The sequence below is a fragment of the Hippocampus comes genome, unplaced genomic scaffold (genome assembly GCF_001891065.2).
Source record: "Hippocampus comes isolate QL1 unplaced genomic scaffold, H_comes_QL1_v1.1 scaffold142, whole genome shotgun sequence".
In the NCBI taxonomy this organism is placed as follows: domain Eukaryota; kingdom Metazoa; phylum Chordata; class Actinopteri; order Syngnathiformes; family Syngnathidae; genus Hippocampus; species Hippocampus comes.
This window is the reverse complement of record NW_017805482.1, coordinates 584488-603698: the sequence shown is the minus strand read 5'-3', so window position 1 is coordinate 603698 and position 19211 is coordinate 584488. Positions and strand designations below refer to the sequence as shown.

Here is a 19211-nt window from a genome sequence, read left to right as displayed (position 1 = left end):
TTTGTCACTTGAATTACTGTAATGATTAAGCTTTTCTCGTTTACTATTTACTGGAATAACACCTGATTGTATTTTTGTATTTTAATGGAGTGTCAGTGTGTTTAATTTAAAAAAAAAAAAAAAAGACCAACTTTCAGAGAAATTCATAACAAATGTAATTAGTGCAGACAATAAAAACCAGTGCGCTCCCATCAAGTCTAACTTGCAATAAATAACTCATGAAAACGTTACTCCCTAAGCAGCTTTATGAGTTCCTCCAACTTCATAGCGGTTTTAATATCCCCCTGAATTTGAAGTCTACCGCTGCTGTAAGCAGCAAGTGGCTGTAGTATTCCCTGGAACATGGCCAGAAGGTCCTCGTCACACATAGTCAGTGTTACATCTGGCTGTCTGCACAGGGATCCGGCTCCAGCTGCCCCACGACCTAGACAACACACACGGCGTGAATATCTGATATGTGCAGTTCCAATTATTTCATACGACAGCGCATTTTGTGTACGGATCACCTTGGCTTAAATCCACAAAGTAACTGCAATGCTGTCCCTCTGCTGAGATGATATCAAAGTGGAAGCAGGCACCGACCTGGTTCACCAAAGTTTCGGAGAGGACACGCTGGACTGCACAGAGCAGCTCTTCAACAGAACTTAGTGTGGCTGCAGCCTGACAGACGCCACTCCGTTCATCTATGAATGTCACACTGCTCTCTGCAACGAGATAAGATAGTTTCAAGCAGCAGTGGTCTAGTGGGTGTTGCACCTTAATTTATTGTGAACATAAGGCCTTACCTTGCTGAGGCTGCAAGCTGTGGCTCATAAAGTGCATGGCCAGCTGCTGAAGAGGACCTGCGAGGCCCTCCATTCCAGGTACAGAGGGGGGAACAACAAGAGGCCCAGGAGGTCCTTCCTCAGGGGCTTTAAGAAGAGAACCTGGTGTGAGTTCTACCCTGTCTATCTCCAGCCCCCAGGGACGAGTCATCTCATTTATGTCTACCTGCGGTCAGGAGAGGTCAAACGTGAGCATGAAGCAGCTGAGATACACTTTAACACATCCTGAGTTAAATGTCTTACACCAAGGTATTCTCCCAGTTTCACTCTCTCCGTTTGGATCTCTCTGACCGTCTTCTTGGCCAAGCTGTGAGTTAAAGCGTTCTGAGCTGTCATTCTGGTTGAAGTATTCAGGTCCTGCACGGACACCACCGATAAGACGGGGTTCCAGATCCTGAACTGAATGTCTGCTCCCACGGAGAAGAGGCCACCATCCCTGGTATGTACCTTTTTAAAAAGAACAAAAAAGAAATTGATGGAAATTGAAAGATCTGTGCTCCATGACTGCCCCCTGTAGGACAAAGGAAATCACACAAACTGTCCTGATTCGAGTTTGGGAGTTGCCATCTTGTTTTTTCTATGATTACTGTTTACTCAAGTCGTGGACTCAAATTGTAAAGGCTGGTTTGTATAAAAAACATTTCCCGATTGTGTCATACTCAAGTTTCGTAACTATCACTACCTGTGTGACATTGTCTTCAAACTCCCTGTGGACTGTTGTTATTGGTGTCCTATACTCAGAGGTGGGTAGTAGTCCGTTTGTTACTTTTGGGATACGTTTTACTGGCCAGAGCAGTTTCGATTCAATATACTTTTTAATTTTACATGAGTATAGATTAAGAAGAAACTGTGTTTCTACTCTCATTACATTGTTTACAGGACCAGCACATCATGATAAATCTTCAATGTTAAATTTGTTATTTGTGTGTCACTACGGTTGGTTTACCTGGCATGGGGGTATATTGAAAGCACGGGTGCGCAGGTCTACCCTCTGCCACTGGTCAATGAGGGGCAATACCAGGACAATACCCGGACCCTTTGGAGGACAGACACGACCCAGGCGAAACACTACTATCCTCTGGTAGTTTGGCACCGTCTACAAGCATAATGCAAATCGGTTATATAGTCACACTCAACACAAAAGTGGAATCAGTTCATGAGTAAGATGGCTTACTTTTAATACAAACCACCCTGTTATTGGAAAGGTTATAAAGGTGCAGACGTGGACGAGGAGGGTGACAATTAGATTGCAAATCGATGACAGCCATCCCTGGGAGCTATCTTCAAGAAAACAAAGTTTAAACAAGATTTAAAAAGAGGCTGTACATATTTTTACATTACCAGTGTACTGGTATTATAACACTACACTACTAACTGTCATCGAGTGTAGAGTATTTGGTTTGTGGTGGTGAACTGCGCTGGCACTGAACGATGCATCATTTGCTTGTTTACGTACGTAACATACGCAATAGAGCTGTTGTTAGTTATCTTTAACTGCTTCATAAAAGGTTACGCCATATATCACTGGAGTCGTTTTCAGAAACGTTAGGAATGTAATCCACGCCACATACCACTGAAGTCGTTTTCAGAAACGTTAGGAATATATTCAAAGGAAAGCCCTTTATGGTAGCCCGCTCGTGTGTAGCTATCGGCGGATACAAACAGTCCAGGAGTCCGCGGTACTGTCGTGTCATTCTGAGAAAGACGCTGGTAAGACTTCTCAAACATTGTGAAGGTAACTCGCCGCTTTCACTAAATATCAAAAGATTTACAGCATAATTATGGTGGTTTTCGTGGCTCGTGGTATGGTTTGCTCATACTGTTTTTCCGTGTTTTGCTTCTTCGTCGCGTGAAACAAATGTTGACATTTGCGCCGCCTATCGTCGGTTACAATTAAAGTTTTTAAAAACATAAATCGGGGAATAAGATGCTGTGTACAAAATCAAAATTATTTAAATGTTAATGTCATTTCACAGACTCAAAAACATCAACCAAAGACATGAACATTAAATATTGAGTTATTAGAGCTGAAATTAAACAAAGATACGTTCCCCCGTTGCTCTGTCACGAAATTTTGACAGTGTTGCAAGGTATTGGGCTGCTGATAAGCTTTATAATATTTGCATGTATTGTGAAAGTATGGATAAAAACGTACAGTTATGTATACAAATTTCTCCCTGTTTTCTCACAGGGATCTTGTTCAGTCTTTGAACATATCACTCAGCAACTTCTCCCTCGGTTGTGCTGCCAATGGTCCTTTGAAAAGAACCCTTGCTTGATTGTTCCAACAAAGCCGAGCAACAGCAGCATTAACAGTCGCCCAACCATTGACGGGCCACAAAGAGGGCTTCCACAGCTGGCACTCCGGTGAGGGTAAATGGCACTGACGTATTGACTCTGCCACACCCACGACTGGTCTTGCTGAGTCTCCACCTGCTTGGGGCCTTGCAGATTGTTGCTACAATTAGACCACGCTTAAAAAACATCCACATAAAGTATGAGAGACTGGAAGATTGTTGCCTTACTTGCCTTGAGTCACACAACTATTCTGTGTACACAGCAGTTAGTAATTTTAAATTGGCAATTTCTTTAAACAAAATCTGTCATGTCAAATATCTGTCCTTTTTACCAATGATGCCGCTGTTTTCTTTCTTTCACAGAGCCATTATGAATTCCTACCAACTTGGCAGTGCTGATAGTGGAGGGCCTTCGTGCAAGGGGACAAGAAGATTAACACCAAATGCCGTGTAAGCAAATGTCGATTTGTCGTCCTCCCAATCTGGGCTGTCTACACATTCAAATCAATCACTTTGAATACTTACTGTAGATGAAAGTCATTAATTGTCAAACCCTGTGATGATTGACAATTCATTTATTTCTAGATTCCATAGTTTTAACACAGCAATCCCATAATTTTATTTAATGAGCCTGATGGCCAGTTAATCATGTCATACAGGAAACTTTACCCATTGTAGCCACCCCACATCAAGTGGAAATTTCAGATATCTGTCTTTCCTGCGATTTTCACATGGATGTAATATATCTCTAGGTCCGTTTATACTCTGCCACAACTCATTCATATTAACTGTATATTTACACAGCAAATTTATAATTGATCTGAAGGTAAACTCAAAACATATTCAACACATTTATAATAGGAGCAGGAACAAACCTAAGGAGAAAGCAACATTTAGAATTGTTCGGCTTTTAAATCTGATATGACTGAATTGGCCTTCGATAGCAGTATGCAAAATGGTGTCAGTTGTCGGTTACAGTGAACACTTGGATTGGCTACGTCTGTCTACACAGCCTTGTTGAAATGCTTTGTTTCATGGTACTAAAAAAAACAAAGACCAGGCTAAATCATTTTAAAATGTTTTCCAGCATTAATTAACGTGTCTATTGTTCACACCTGCGATTTAGTCTCCAATTAACCTGGCATGCATGTTAATGTGGGAGGAAGCTGTAGTACCCAAAGAAAACCCACGCAAGCATGATGAGAACATTCACAGAAAGGCCGAGTCGAACCCTAAACTTCAAAAAGTGTGAGTCAGACATGATGCACACCATGTTCCCAAGTAAATAATCCCAATATGTTTAGTTTGTTGCTCAGTTTTGAATAACACTTAACATTTATATAATGAATAGGAGAGGCAGAGACCAAAATATTGGAAAAATGGTTCAGGCAGAATTTAAACCCAGCTCATGTGTATATTATTAGACTGTCAATGTATGCCCATTGTCTTGTCTGATAAAAGCCATTTTTACACTTTAATGAGCTGAAAAGTTTTCTTTACAATAAATGTTCTATGCGCACAAACTATTCTATTTTCTAAACAGGACATTCTGATTAATAATTGTGTTTGTGGAATCCACCAGTTTTTATCAATCACAGAGGGCAGCCATTTTGACTTGTGTTGTCGACTGAAAATGACATGATGGTTGCTCCGGGCTCAGGTAACAACTAATCACCACTGTTTTTGTAATAATGCAGTCTTTATAACAAAGAAAGGCAACAGAAAAAAAAAGCAACAATTTACTTTTCGAAAGGCAGTAAACGTTGACTTTGTGAAACTGCCTCACTCAGCGCTATATCCCAGGTAGCGATGGAAAATGGTGGGTAAAAAAGAAAAAAAAGCGCAAAGATTGAGGTGTCAGCACTCTGACTGCAGCCTCGATCGCCCTGCCTTGCCATACGCTGGCACTAATATAATCCACACAAGGGCTAATTCAGTTGTCCCTTTTCAGAACAAAGTTATGTCAGCTTAGTTTAACAGGGAGGAACAGGCTATTGTACAAATTCTTGATAAGATGGTATGACTTATGTATATAATGCATTTGAAAAATGTAAACAATGCCCTCTGACTTTTTGTCAAGTCATGACCTCCATAATCTTGTTTAGGAGGATTTCTTGCGTTTTGGAATGAATTGACTAACATTTTTTTACCCCAACTGTTACCTCAAATGTGCCTCACTTCTTATTGGTATCGTATTGGTCTCATTTTATATAATACATCCATATCACCCCCTTTTTTTAAAAATATTTTTTTAACAAATTTTGTAACAGAGGTGATGTTATGCACTATGAAAAAGCTGTACTGCCACTTAGTGGTATCTATCCCCAACTACAGTATTAGGATTTTAAACTAATGCATAACGGGTGTGTGTGTGTGTGTGTGTGTGTGTGTGTGTGTGTGTGTGTGTGTGTGTGTGTGTGTGTGTGTGTATATATATATATTGCATTATTTTATAAATGCACCTCATGCAAGTCTGATGAATGATATTTGTACTCCAGGGGGCCCACACGTGTACAGTACATAGAGGGCGGCACAGTGGTCGACTCGTTAGCACGGCACCCTCACAGTGCAGAGGTACTGGCCTTCCTGTGTGAGTTTACGTGTTCTCCCCGTGCCTGCGTTGGTTTTCTCCGGGTACTCCGGTTTCTTCCCACATTCCAAAGACATGCAAGGCAGGTTAACGGAACGCTCTATTGTCCCTAGCACTGATAGTTGTTGATCTATGTGTGCCCTGCGATTGGCTGGCAACCAGTTCAGGGTGTATCCTGCCTACTGCCCGAAGAGAGCTGGGATAGGCTCCGGCGTGCCCGTGACCCCGCACCCATGACCCTCGTGAGGATAAATGGATTAGAAAATGGATGGATGGAAGATAAATTGAAAATATAGTTGTCAGAGTAAAGGATGGAATAAACCGAGTGTGGCCAGTGGACCACACTTTGCCCACCTGTGATCTAGTTTAAAAATATAAAATAAAATACAGTAATACTTCACAGTACCCACAAATGGGATTTAATGTACTGTATCAGTAGGAAGGAAGATTTTCAAAGAGATTAGTCCCCAGTTGAACTTTTTGCCACATTTCAGGCTTAAAACAGCATATTATAGAAACCCAATTCCAGTGAAGTTGGGACGTTGTTAGATATGAATAAAAACAGAATACAATGATTTACAAATACTGTAATGTTTAACTTATATTTAATTCAAAACTGATAAACATTGTTTTTAGCAGAAAAAAAAATGACCTGAGAATTTTTTGGCTGCAACATGTTCCCAAAAAACTCGGGCGGGTTGGTTTATGTTTACCACTGTGTTACATCACCTTTTCTTGGAAACAGTTTTCAATAAACATTTGGGAACTGAGGACACTTATGTGTTGAAGCCTTGTAGGTGTAATTCTTTCCCAGTCTTGCTTGATGTACACCTTTAGATGTTTAATAATCCGCGGTCTCCGTTGCTTCATAATCCACCACACATTTTGAGTGGGATACAGGTCTGGACTGCAGAAAGGCCAGTCTCGTATCCGCACTTTTACTACGAAGCCATACTGTTATAACACGTACAGCAATTGTCTGGATTGTCCTATTGTTGTGAGGAACTGCCCCCATGCCCCCCCAAAAATAGTTTAAAATGTTTCGATATTCCGGAAACGTTTAATGTATGGCAGGAAAAAGTGAAAAGCACCTAATTTCTTGTGGGAAAATAATAAATTGAGTGTTAAATGTTAAATTAAAGGCTGACGTTTTTCTGAATGTGACTCTAAATTAATGTCCGAATATGTCTTAACAATTCGAAACGTTTTACGGAAGCGGGAAGTGTTTCGTCACGTCGGGAAGGCTTTAATTCGGAACGGAGGTTTTTTCTTCGTGGATTTCTGTACAGTCCGTGTGACGTCAGCGCGTCGTCAATTTGTGACGCCGTGTCCCTTTGTTGGCTTAACAGCGGCGACGTTTTGTTGTTATTTTCGCAGCTGCCTGGAAAACAAGCTCGGATCACTTCGCCTCCTTCGGCTCATTCCGCGAGCAACCGCGCGCACACTGTGTTTGTAGACCTCTAGGTGAGTTTGTCACAAGTTGATAAGCGCCCCTAGGAATGGACTCAGACGAGGGTTATAACTATGAATACGACGACGAAGAGGAAGAATGTAGCGAGGACAGCGCCGAAGAGGAGCCCGAGGACGACACCCTGGAGCTCGGCGAGGTGGAGTTGGTCGATCCCGTTGTGGCCGCCGCGGAGCGGGACGAGTGCGGCGATACGGTCGGAGGCGGTCAAGGCCCCGGCGAGGAAGAGGAGGAGGACTACCGCTTCGAGGTTTTGACCGCTGAGCAGATCCTCCAGCATATGGTGGAGTGCATCAAGGACGTCAACGAGGTTATCCAGGTAGGGAGTTTGTCGTGTCACGGTTCGAGAAAGCCGAGGTCCGCAGGTCCGGGGCTCTTGATGAACAGTTACCAGGCCATGGTTGTTAGCTTAGCAATTAGCTCTCGTGGAGTAGTTTACTTGCTGGAAGTTGACAGGTTAACTGGGGTGGCTGCGAGTACACGAAATGCGGACGCGATTGTAGTCGTTCTTTGTACACACAGCGTGTATCCACACACGGTCAACGTGAAACTTCATTATGGACATGACAGCACTTCAATGCTGATGTTGATCCAGGAAGTAGTCTAATCCCTATTGAGAAGTTGGCAGCAATGGTTTCCAAAGCTAATGCTAGCTTGCAGTTAGCCACCTTGCTAGCTAGCAAACTACAAGTAGTGTCTTCATAGCGATAAGCCAAACATTTCATTCTTCTGACACAGGCCACTTCGTTAAAGTGCATGCGTCTACGAACGTTGCGCTAGAAACAAAATTGGTTAACTACATTAAGGTCAACGATATTTTTCACTACTTGACGAAAAGCTTGGTCATCGAATTAGTTGACGTCAGTTGATTACATGCCCAGGACACTTTGGGTGATGGATTTTTACAAATATGTATATTTAAATCTTTTTGGAGGGGTCTGGGTTGATTGTGACGCAGATTGATACTTGTTTAACAGGTAAAAATTTCAGAAGAAATGTACTGTTGTGGTACCTAGTCTTGTTGTGGGCCTCCATTTGCTGTCTTGTACGTCATGCCACACTTGGAGGAAAACAACAGTGAAAGTTGTATGTCTTTAACAAGTAGCGCCTGGCAACAGCATACATTACATTAAAACATTTGAATGTCTAAACATTGTTGATTTAATTCAGTAATGGTGCATATGAAACAATGAATTATGACCCAAGTATAGGGAAACAGTTACCTCTTAAAATTGTGAGCAATACTGTACATGTTTTCATCTCTGCATTTAAACAGTGACCTACATAAACACACACACTCTTAACATGATCTGCAAAACTGTAAAATAGATTGTGGGCATGAGACATCCAATTTCCCCTGGGCATATTATACAGTGTTGTGCAAATTATCTTAAGAAGGTACTATGCCTTCATAATTGTAGTTAACAGTGAAGGTACTTGTTAAAAAAAAATCCAAATGTGATTGAGAATTTTTATTTTTGAGGGGGTCACAGGCCAGTTGCATTGAGTAGAAGGGTATAACTGGCTCGTAGTTAAGTGGCAAAATGTGATGGTCCATGGTGTTTTTGTGCCCCTTTATGAAGGAAAGTGAAAGAGTCTCTTATCTAATGAAAGCAGCTTGAATGTTGTAAAAATTAATGCTCCGGATATTTTGACAATTGAAAACATAACAAGGTGATGCATATGTTTATGATAAAGGTAAATAATTGCTGTTTATTTATGACACCATTACACCCATCACTGATTTGTGAAATTAAAAAAAAATGTCTAAAACTGAGGCCACCTGCATATAGTCATCTGGTGTTTCAAGTGTAGCTAGTAAAGACTGACTCAGTTCTGCGCAGATTCGTCATTGCCGCGTTATTTTAAAATTTGAAGATATAGTCCAGTCCTCGAGAACCCTATATAGCCTTTTTTTTAGATGTCATCGTCCTCCAACGCATCTGATTCAGCTTATAAGCAAACTTTGCAGAAGCCTGTTAACATCATTTGAATCTGGTGTTTTGGAGGACGGAGGCATCTAAAACAGGCTGGAAAGGCGTTCTCAAAGACTGGACAACCTATATCAGCAATGGCCTCAGTTCTGTTCTGCCATCGACGTAACCTGATTTTTTTATTTTTTTTTTTTGTTTTGAAGAACACACCATAATCCGTCAAATGGAGTAGTAAAGTAACCCCTTTTGAATTGTTAGTTATTCAGTTAGAATTCCTTGCGCACATTCTTCACCGAAGCATTGCTTGTTATAAAAAGATAACTCTGTTTTGAATGCCAAGTCCATAGACCTTATCGACAAATTAAAGATAAAAGCTCATGGTAAAGAGTTGTGTAACAAATAATGAGACCAGTGTACTCTGCTCTGAATGGTTAGAATACATGAAGGTACATGAAGGTAAACCAAATCAGCCATTTCGGCGGATTTAATCAAGACGGGCTTTCGACAGAACGCCATAAATTGATGACTCCCCTTACCTTAAGAATCGATAAACGTGACACTTTTTTTACCCAAAAAGTACAGGACCCTTCAAGTACAAAACGAACAATTGTCACTTCTATAGATTTTTATTGGTACGCAGGGGTTGTGAAAAGGTTGTATGATAATGTTTGTTTGATGGTACAATTTTAAAGAGTGTTGCGGGTGCCACCATATTGGTATGTTATAATATATTGTAGCGCCTTATCAGAAAGTCACATAGAGTGCTATCTCCTCTCCTCTCTCTCGTTCCCACCCGTTTAAGTCATGTGTCAAGAGGTTATTGTGGATTCATTCTATCAAGGATTTTCATTTGCGACCATAATTTATTGCAGTTTTACCTCGCTACTTTGCAGGCTTTATTGCTATTTTTAAGCCGGACCGGACCAGTTGAGAGAGTTTGATTTCATATATTAAAATTTTTGGGTGCTTTAAACTCATAGTCTCTCATCGCGCTGCTTAAAATTTGCCTTTAGTTTATTCCAAATGCACAAAAAAAAAAAAAAACCACACCCCAAATGCAGCCAGTACAAACTGGATAGTAAAGAGCTGGATTCAGAAACTGGGAGCGGGGCGCGCTCTGCCTCCAACAGCAAACGAGGACGACGAAAAGACTTAACTGCTGAAGTTTGTCTTAAAACAGCTTCCCTTAACTAGAATCTTGTGTCGCATTGTAGCCAAAGGTGGATTAATGCACCTTTTGAAATCTTGTCGTGGTTGTGCACAGCGAAGGTTAACTGTAATGGCTACTTCTGGCGCACTTCTTTGTCGTCTTCAAAGCAAGAGACAAAACAAGAAAGACAACAAAAAAGATGATGAAGAGGAGTCATGGCAACTAACTTTCTCTTTACACATTAACAAGGATTTAAAAGGTGCATTAATCCACCGGGATTGTATCTTTGGCTACAACGCGACGCAGAATTCGAGTGAAGGGAAGCCATTTTAGGATAAAAAGAACTTTCACATATTAGCCAACGTTCTGTCATCCCCATCCGCTGCAGAGGTGCAAAGCATGCTCCTCACATTTATGAATGCAGCCTGCAGCTCGCTACTTGTTCTTCATTTTGCATTTTAATAGATACAGTAAGTGTAACAAGTGTTTAGAAGGCTGAGTGGCGGTAGTTGGTAGTTGGCGAGGGGTGGGTTGGAATGGCTTCATAGAGGCGTAAATCCCCCTTAAAAAAAGCTATTTTCAGACATGGTAACTACCAAGACTATGCTCAAACAAATGATTATCGCAGACATGGTCAGACAGGTGGTGAACTGTTGCTACCTAAGTTTGAAGATGGCCGAGATTTTGTTGCATTCATTTTCTAACACATTTTACAATGATGAAAGAATATTAGTGCTTCGTATTACTTACGTACCTTACTTAACAGTGAAAACTCTTAAATAATCTTTCCACCTGAACGTCCCTCTTTTGGTTTCTCTAGAATCCTGCAACAATTACACGTATCCTTCTTAGTCACTTCAACTGGGATAAGGAAAAACTCATGGAAAGGTAATACGACATTAGTCTTTTGACTTTGCAGCTACTCTATCGGGTTGGCTGAGCAGCTGAGGGTCTTTCATGTTTATTTGACCCCTCACAGGTATTTTGATGGCAACCTGGACAAGCTTTTCTCCGAGTGTCACGTCATCAACCCGAGCAAGAAACCTCGCATCCGTCCTCCGATCAACACCAGATCATCCGCACAGGACATGCCATGTCAGATCTGCTATCTGAATTTCCCAAACTCTGTAAGTTGTCATCGTACTTTAGTGAGGCGTCCTGATGTGTAAATTGTGCCATTAACTGAGACAATGAGATCGGCAAGTGGAGCTCTGTGGCACATAATCATGCATGCTAAATTAAAACTACATCATTCCAATTTGACAGGGTTGTTCACTGCAGTTCTCTGTGTCAAATTTAGAAGACATTTATTTTCACTTTAGAGGAATATAATATTGTATATTACAGAGTAATATACGCACAATAACTTTTTTCCACCAATAGCGATAACCTGACTTGAACCTTTTGACTTTTTGCTGAATTTCAGGCATGAAAGATAAAGATGTTTTTCTTCAGAATTTTTTGGGGTTGAAAAATCAAGACCAAGTAGCACACCATCATGACGTGAAATGAAAATCATATATTTTAAACTTTTTTTTTTTAATTAAAAAAAAAACAGAAAAGTGGGCTGCGTAAATTTATTCGGATCCGTAGGTTAATACTTTGTAGACCCACCTTTTACTGCAATTGCTTTTGCTGGGATTACGGCTGCAAGTTTTTGTGCTATGGTTTATGGGCAGGTCAAGCTCATTAAGATTGGATGGCAAGTGTGTGTGAACAGCATTTTTCCGATCTTTCCACACACTCTCAATTGTAATCAGCACTGGGCTTTGACTTGGCCATTCTAACACCTGGATATGTTTCGTTTTAAACCATTCCGGTGTAGAAAAGCAGCTCCAGACTGTGATGCTGCCACCACCATGTTTTGGAGATAGCGTGTTCAGGGTGATGTGCAGTGTTTGACTTTTACTAGTACATGAAACTTAATGTGTTGCATTTTGCCCAAATGGTCAATTATTCCACATGTTTGATGTGTCATGTTTGGCTTGTGCAATCTTAATTCTTCTTGAAACTTTTTGACTACAGTATCTTGGACCTGCCTGCTATGTTCCTTGGTCTTCATGATGCTATCATTTGCACTTTAAACAGAACTCTGAGACTATCACAGCTGGTGCATTTATACTGAGATTGGTTACGCTTAAACCATCAGTCATTTAGGCCAACATTGGAGCATTCAGAAATCCTCAGGGAACTTCTGGAGTGTGTTGGCTGCACAGATTTTAATGGGGCCCAATAATACCACATGCCCTACTTTTTGTTTTTTATTTAAAAAAAAAAAAAAAAAACTTTTAAATATCGTTTTAATTTTCATTCCATTTCACAATTGCCCCACTTGCTGTTGATTCCAAACAAAAAAAAATCCAATTACATGTGCCGGTATATGTCTGTTTGAAGCCTAAAATGGGACAAAAGGTTAAAAATACTTTCCCAAGCCACTGTATCTGAGTCTTAAAAAATCTGAAATAAAAATGAATGCATCAGTTAATACAAAAAAGTGCTTTGGTCTTTCAAACATTCCAAAGTTTATACAAAAGTCCCAGTTTGAATAAGTCCTGAAAGTACATCACTAACCAAGATACAAAATCAAATATTCTCTGGCTCAGCACAGTCTCTCTTTATGGCGTGCTGAAGCGTATGATATATCGTTGCCTTGGTCATGTTATCTTGCGTGCATTGTCCCTTGGGACAACATGTACCATATTCTTGTTAATCTGTCACTGCTGAAGCATGGTTTCAAAAGTCTCCCAGATCACCATTGCTGTGTGAAACCCGACAACTTTTGTGAATGCAGTGTCGTCTTTTGTGTCCCTGTCCAGCCGTTGCGCCATTAAGCTGGGCTCATGTCCGTCAGAAAACCAATGTCCTGCATGTTGTTGTCTATCGACAACAAACATGTATTGGAACAACATTGTAGGGTTCTGGTAAACACGTGTCTGCAAAGTAGCTTGGAATAAAATAAATTACAAAAAAAAAAAATGCTCACACTAGTGGAGTGATGGTGGTGCCATATTTATACGCTAAGTGGCAGTACCCAGACCAATATTACTTTATATGAGGCATCTATTGGTACAGTTCTGTTCATATTGTGATGTCATTTTCTTCCCCCTCCCTCAACATCGGTCCGATAGTTGTCGTGCATCCTCAGTGCCACTATCTGGCCAAATGCAGCGCTGCTTTTGATGTGTTGCTCCGTGTCCTGTTTTCAAGCCATAAAGGGTTGACATGCTTGTGTTTTACAGTATTTTACCGGCTTGGAGTGTGGACACAAGTTCTGCATGCAGTGTTGGGGTGATTACTTGACTACTAAGATCATAGAAGAAGGGATGGGACAGGTACACATACAATCTTTTCTTTTAAAAAAAATGTATTGGCAATGTATTGATAATGCACATTTTGTGTTTTCCTTCAGACCATTTCTTGTCCTGCTCATAGTTGTGACATTTTGGTTGATGACAACACGGTCATGTAAGTGTTCTTTTGCTTTGTTCTTCTTGGTCAGAAAAAGACAATCCATTTGTAAAATCAAAAGCTTTGATGTTTTTCATTTCACGTTGAGACCATGGTACTCCTTTGAATTTGAATCCTTGGGTCGGTAACTGATTTAGGCCTCATTACCTCTTAAGCTGACACTAATTGTCTTAACCTACGTAATTATGTCGCCCACTAACAAGATACGAGATGGTCATCTCATTAATCTATATACAGAGCAAAATATGGTCTAAAATGTTTAGCTGTTTAATGTTGTGACTATTCCCAAAATCTTATTTCATTGTCTATGTGGAGTCTATAAAGCCTGAACCAAACGTTCCAATTTTATGAAATGCTAACAAATCTTCAACTTCTCCTACAGGCGGCTTATCACAGATTCAAAAGTCAAGTTGAAGTACCAGCATTTAATTACCAATAGTTTTGTAGAGGTAAGTTTATTATTATTTTTTTTTTTATTTTGTTATTATTTTTCCTCTCTTTTGACTGTTGGAAAGTACCAAGTTTTCCCAGACGATAAGCTACTTCTTTTCCCCCAGAATTTGAACCCTGCGGCCTTTACTACCACAACACAGTTTATTTTTGTATTTTTACTGACTGGAATCAAGCCGTCAATGGATTTACCCCTTCTTGTGACTTTATAACATTATTTACTGTAGAAAACTTTATCAGTGCTACTGGGGGCTTCATAGGACCACGCACTTCCAAACCAGATGTATGATGAAAATGTGACTTTCAATAGGGACAAAAGTTTACCATGATGGTAAAGAGCAAAAGTGAACTTATTTGCACCTACGAAAGCAGCATCACCACTAACCACTGTGGCATATAGTGAAAATTGTTAATGAATTAATTATAAAATAGTTTGGTCTAATATTACTTTGTTCATGGTGTATGACAGTTATAGACCAGTGTCGCATAACTCCCATTTTGGTGGGGGTCCACTGTACATTGATAATCACATGAGTTCCATTTAGCTGCTAGTACTGTAGTGGTTCAAATAGTCAGAATCTCCGTGTGTCATTTTCAGTGCAATCGACTGTTAAAGTGGTGCCCCGCTCCAGACTGCCATCATGTCGTTAAAGTTCAGTACCCAGATGCCAAACCTGTGCGGTGCAAGTGTGGCCGTCAATTCTGGTATGAGAAAAACAAACGTTCGAAAAAAGTCTTGAATGTCCAAGGCGTGAATGTTTCACTTTTTTTTTTTTTTAATCATGCTGCAGCTTCAACTGTGGTGAGAACTGGCACGATCCTGTCAAGTGCAAGGTATGAGCAAATATTTATGAATACAAATAAGAATCTCTCCATTTTTTTAAAGTCAAGAGTGATCTTTTCATTTCTGACATCACTTGAAATTTGCAGTGGCTGAGAAAGTGGATTAAGAAATGCGACGATGACAGTGAAACTTCAAACTGGATTGCCGCAAATACAAAGGTAAAGAAGTCAAGTAGTTACTTAGTGAAACTAATCAAGTTTGCATTCTGGATACATTGGTGCTCTAATTGTTGTGGGCATGACGATGAGTTTTTTTTTTTTTTTTTTTTCTGGCCACCGATGGATTTAAGAACAATACAATCTATTAGCAAATCATTTTGTTCCCTTCCTGTGTCTTATGCTCCAGTCAAATCTAACAGTCAAGTTGGAAACGCTGATAAATCTCACAGGCTAAGCACAGATCAACTGAGAGGGCGGTCAGTAAAATGGGTCAGGTTGGAGATAAGATGGTTGTATTCCTATTTGTGTCTCCATAATCAGCAGAGGGGAACCTGTGCCCAACTTGACATTGTGAACTGCATGCATGTGCAGACCGGTGCAACAGTCCATTTTGTTGCTCAATATCCACTGAAATATACGATACGATACGAAAAAAAAAGATAAACCTTGAGCAACTTGATTAGAAGTTGGTGTTTTAGATATTAATGAATTGTCATAATCATAATTCTATTATTCTTGGTATAAAACTTCTGTCCCTTGTAGGAGTGTCCAAAGTGCCATGTGACCATCGAGAAAGACGGAGGCTGCAATCACATGGTTTGTCGGAACCAGAACTGCAAAGCTGAGTTCTGCTGGGTCTGCCTAGGCCCATGGGAGCCTCACGGTTCTGCTTGGTAAAAAACGTTCATTGTTGATGTGATTAAAAACAAAAGTTTGCCATGGAAGTACAGAACTTTGTCGCACTTAGCCGACGCAACATTAGCTACACCCGAACGAACAAAATGAGATCTTAGATTAGATGTCTTCATTTTTATTTTGGTCTGCATGTCTGATGCCAAGTCTGGTCAAAGCAATTTATTCATTAAAATAATAATAAAAATTACAACAGACACTTTGGTCTCGTGGAAAATCCGTTGTGTACTGTACTTGAGTGGGACAACCTATTAAAAACTTGATATTAACATCTTTCTGGAAATTAGCAGGAACTTTAGCAAACCTAAACGCGCCAATTATTTTGGGCAATGAGTATGAGTAGTATATTGTGATTTTTAACAGTTTGTTGTAAGGTGTCCTTGAGTTCCTAGAAAGGCGCCCACAAATGAAATGTATTTTTATTATTATGCTAAAGTGGGGGTACCGCTTGTGCATTTGACTGTTATTCCATGATTCTCGTTCAAATTTCCATCCGTAAACTAGATTGGTATTTCACAAAACATGCCGTGTTGTTGTGTTGTAGGTACAATTGCAATCGCTACAACGAAGACGATGCCAAGGCCGCCAGAGACGCTCAAGAGGTAAGTTGTCTGGAAAGGGTGATGCGGCTTTCCGTCGGGCTCTGGCTTTCCGTTGGAATCCGCCTCAACGTCACGTCTTTCCATCCCGTGCGCAGCGCTCGAGGGCGGCCTTGCAGAGGTACCTGTTCTACTGCAACCGCTACATGAATCACATGCAGAGCCTGCGCTTCGAGCACAAGCTGTACGCTCAGGTCAAGCAAAAGATGGAGGAGATGCAGCAGCACAACATGTCCTGGATTGAGGTGCAGTTCCTGAAGAAGGCTGTGGACGTGCTGTGCCAATGCCGCTCCACGCTCATGTTCACTTACGTCTTTGCCTTCTACCTCAAGAAGAACAACCAGTCAATTATTTTTGAGGTAAGACGCAAGGTCGCGTGATACTCCATTATCCTCCGGGAGGCAACTCTTGGTCTCATAAGGTCATTTTCACACACACGCTTGGTCCTGTTTTCTTAAGGCGATTCACGCCCTGGCTGCCCTTTGTCTTTGCACTCAGAGGTTGTCCCATGAGAGGAATCATTTCATGCAAGCATATAGAAAGTGAATGCAGTTAAAATACCAGGCTTGAGATAAGGTTCAAAGTCAACAAGCAATCTGACTAAACCTGAGTTTGCCAGCTTCTGTGTCACTCACCAGGCCAGGCCCCGCCTTTTAAAGGCACACATATTCAAAGTGACTTGCTTGAAATTTGGTGACGAGTCACACATCCCGTTGAACACAGACACATGTGCCCCCCCCCCCCCCCAATGGGCGTGCACATTCCTGGTGAATGGATGACTCTGTGACTTGCTTTTTTTTTTGTTTGTTCCCCTCCGTCCACTCCCACAGTAACTTGGGACTTGCTTGAGTTTTACATGTAATTTTATAAAATAGTGAATTTTTGTCACCCACTGAGTCCTGGAAAGTAACTCCTGCGATGAAGCAAGTGTCATTGTGTGTTTCGTGTGGCTGTAACACATTTTGCCGCCCTCCCAGAATAACCAGGCTGACTTGGAAAATGCCACTGAAGTGCTGTCTGGTTACCTAGAACGAGACATCTCCCAGGATTCCTTGCAGGATATCAAGCAGAAAGTACAAGACAAGTACAGGTCAGTGGAGGATCTGGAGCGAAATCGCACAGGCTTTGATTGGTGTATGTGATCGGATGTGTGTGTGTGTGTGTGCGTGTGTGTGTGTGGGCAGATACTGCGAGAGCCGGCGACGGGTTCTGCTGCAGCACGTGCACGAAGGCTACGAGAAGGACTTGTGGGAGTACATTGAGGATTGAGGACACGTCTCAGTGCTTTGGACTCTGGAGTACCTTGACAAAATAAGAGCGCTGATGCAATTGATCAGGGCAGTACGGGCCTTCTGCTGCCTCTCTTTTGGCAAACCTACCACTTTTGCATCCTTTCCTTTAACAATATCGAAGTAAATTATATTTAAATAAAGAGGTAGAGTAATAAAAGAAAGTGTACTACAGTATTGTTAGCAGCAGAAAGTCCAGCTTAAACAAAAACGTACTTCCTCTTTTGGTTTGTTTTGTAACACTGTCCCTTCAGCTACCTTATTTTCCACCTTTTTTTCCCACTTTTTTTTTTTTTTGGCTTGTGAATCTTTTTAGATTTTTTTTTTGTTTTGTTTTTCCCATTAGTGTGAACATGTTTTAAACAGCTTTAATCGTCCTGGCCATGTCTGCAGTACGGGGCGAGGTTCTTTTGTGTGCTGGGCTGATTGTAAAGGGGCAAAGACATTTCATAAACAAAAAAATAAGAAGGAAAAAAAATAAACTAGTAAGTCTGTGGGTTTTTTCCCCCCCCGAATTTGTAAATAGTCCATATGCATGGAAGTTAAAGGGCAAGTGTGGTACGCGTTTGCATCGTTTTGACCTATTTATTCTTTATGAACATCGTAAAAGGTGTTTGGCAATAAGGAGCAGCGCACAGGTGACCTCACCAGGAGCTCTGAAAGGACACTACCAAGCCGGACAAGGTTTTAAAAGGTGTCCCAACACGCATCTGCTCAATGTCCGTGCTTCTAACCTGCTGCCCGACACTTCAGTTTTGTTTTTTTAGATTAATTCTTTGCCAGACTGAGTGACATTCACTCTTGTTTTGTTGCTGTCCCCCTCCCACCCTCAAACACGGCTTGAGGTCCCCCATCTTCGATTTCCACTCGCACCTTGGGCACGGAATGTAGTGGCAGTGCTGCTAAGTGGGTGTCCAAACAGACCAGGGATGTGAGGGCGGGGGGAGGGGTTCTTATTCTCGCGAGTAATGCTGATAGTGAAGATGTGACTCCTCGCAGGGGGGGAGATTGAACATCGTTTTAAATGGATAGATGTCACGATGGTAGTACAAGGTTGCTTTTGTTTTTTAATTTGATGATTTAACGTTAACGAAATGTCGGTGCCCCAGTGCTGCAGGTTGTGGACGGCTCCGCTTGTAAATGCTCCCTTTGTGTTTGTGTGGAACATGTCGGCCTTTCCGCAGAGAGGACGCGCATGTACAGGCACTGATCAAAGTCACGGGAATGACAGAACAAAGTGTCAACAACCCCCCATTCTAAAAAAGAAAAAAAAATGCTGCCCATTTCTAGTACTATGGGGCGGACAGTTGTGTCCCAAAATGCTTGTGTTCAGACTTATTTTATCCTAGCAAATTATAAACTGTATTGTTTATTTGAATAAATGTCAAGAGAAAATATTTTCACATGCTTCTGTGTGAGTCATTGGCACATTGGATTAAATGCCCCG

The 19211-nt window shown here is 41.1% G+C and overlaps 2 protein-coding genes across 5 annotated transcripts; one reads left to right on the top strand and one right to left on the bottom strand.

The window, feature by feature from the left end:
• Nucleotides 1-137: 137 nt before the first annotated feature.
• stoml1 (stomatin (EPB72)-like 1) lies at nt 138-2692 on the bottom strand. Its single transcript, XM_019875900.1, has 7 exons — nt 2396-2692; nt 1999-2105; nt 1771-1920; nt 1068-1271; nt 786-990; nt 507-704; nt 138-424 (listed from the first exon to the last, which is right to left on the bottom strand). The coding sequence occupies exons 1-7, from the start codon at nt 2550-2552 to the stop codon at nt 228-230; spliced, it is 1218 nt and encodes a 405-aa protein (XP_019731459.1). The 5' UTR covers nt 2553-2692; the 3' UTR covers nt 138-227.
• Nucleotides 2458-19164, top strand: arih1 (ariadne ubiquitin-conjugating enzyme E2 binding protein homolog 1 (Drosophila)). Of its 4 annotated transcripts, none has more exons than XM_019875895.1 (18): nt 2458-2534; nt 3016-3191; nt 3485-3571; nt 7089-7175; nt 7254-7498; nt 11084-11151; nt 11243-11390; nt 13503-13595; nt 13673-13728; nt 14114-14180; nt 14780-14886; nt 14973-15015; nt 15112-15183; nt 15727-15857; nt 16421-16478; nt 16574-16834; nt 17453-17565; nt 17660-19163. In XM_019875895.1, exons 3-18 carry the CDS (start codon nt 3565-3567, stop codon nt 17742-17744), a joined length of 1641 nt encoding a protein of 546 aa, XP_019731454.1. In that variant the 5' UTR covers nt 2458-2534; nt 3016-3191; nt 3485-3564; the 3' UTR covers nt 17745-19163. The 4 variants fall into 4 exon arrangements, with proteins under 4 accessions (XP_019731454.1, XP_019731453.1, XP_019731455.1 ...); XM_019875894.1 differs by having other exon boundaries at nt 2462-2559; XM_019875896.1 differs by having other exon boundaries at nt 2462-2559; nt 3016-3197.
• The last annotated feature ends 47 nt before the right edge of the window (nt 19165-19211 follow it).

Bases quoted from the DNA above. Each gene is read 5' to 3' on its own strand.
- arih1 (XM_019875895.1), top strand. The intron at 14,887-14,972 runs GTATGAGAAAAA...ATCATGCTGCAG, and splicing joins AAGTGTGGCCGTCAATTCTG to CTTCAACTGTGGTGAGAACT. The intron at 15,858-16,420 runs GTAAAAAACGTT...GTTGTGTTGTAG, and splicing joins GAGCCTCACGGTTCTGCTTG to GTACAATTGCAATCGCTACA.
- stoml1 (XM_019875900.1), bottom strand. From the start codon at position 2,552: ATGTTTGAGAAGTCTTACCAGCGTCTTTCTCAGAATGACACGACAGTA. The intron at 1,921-1,998 runs GTAAGCCATCTT...TTATGCTTGTAG, and splicing joins CAGGGTGGTTTGTATTAAAA to ACGGTGCCAAACTACCAGAG. The intron at 705-785 runs GTAAGGCCTTAT...ATCTCGTTGCAG, and splicing joins CAGCTTGCAGCCTCAGCAAG to AGAGCAGTGTGACATTCATA.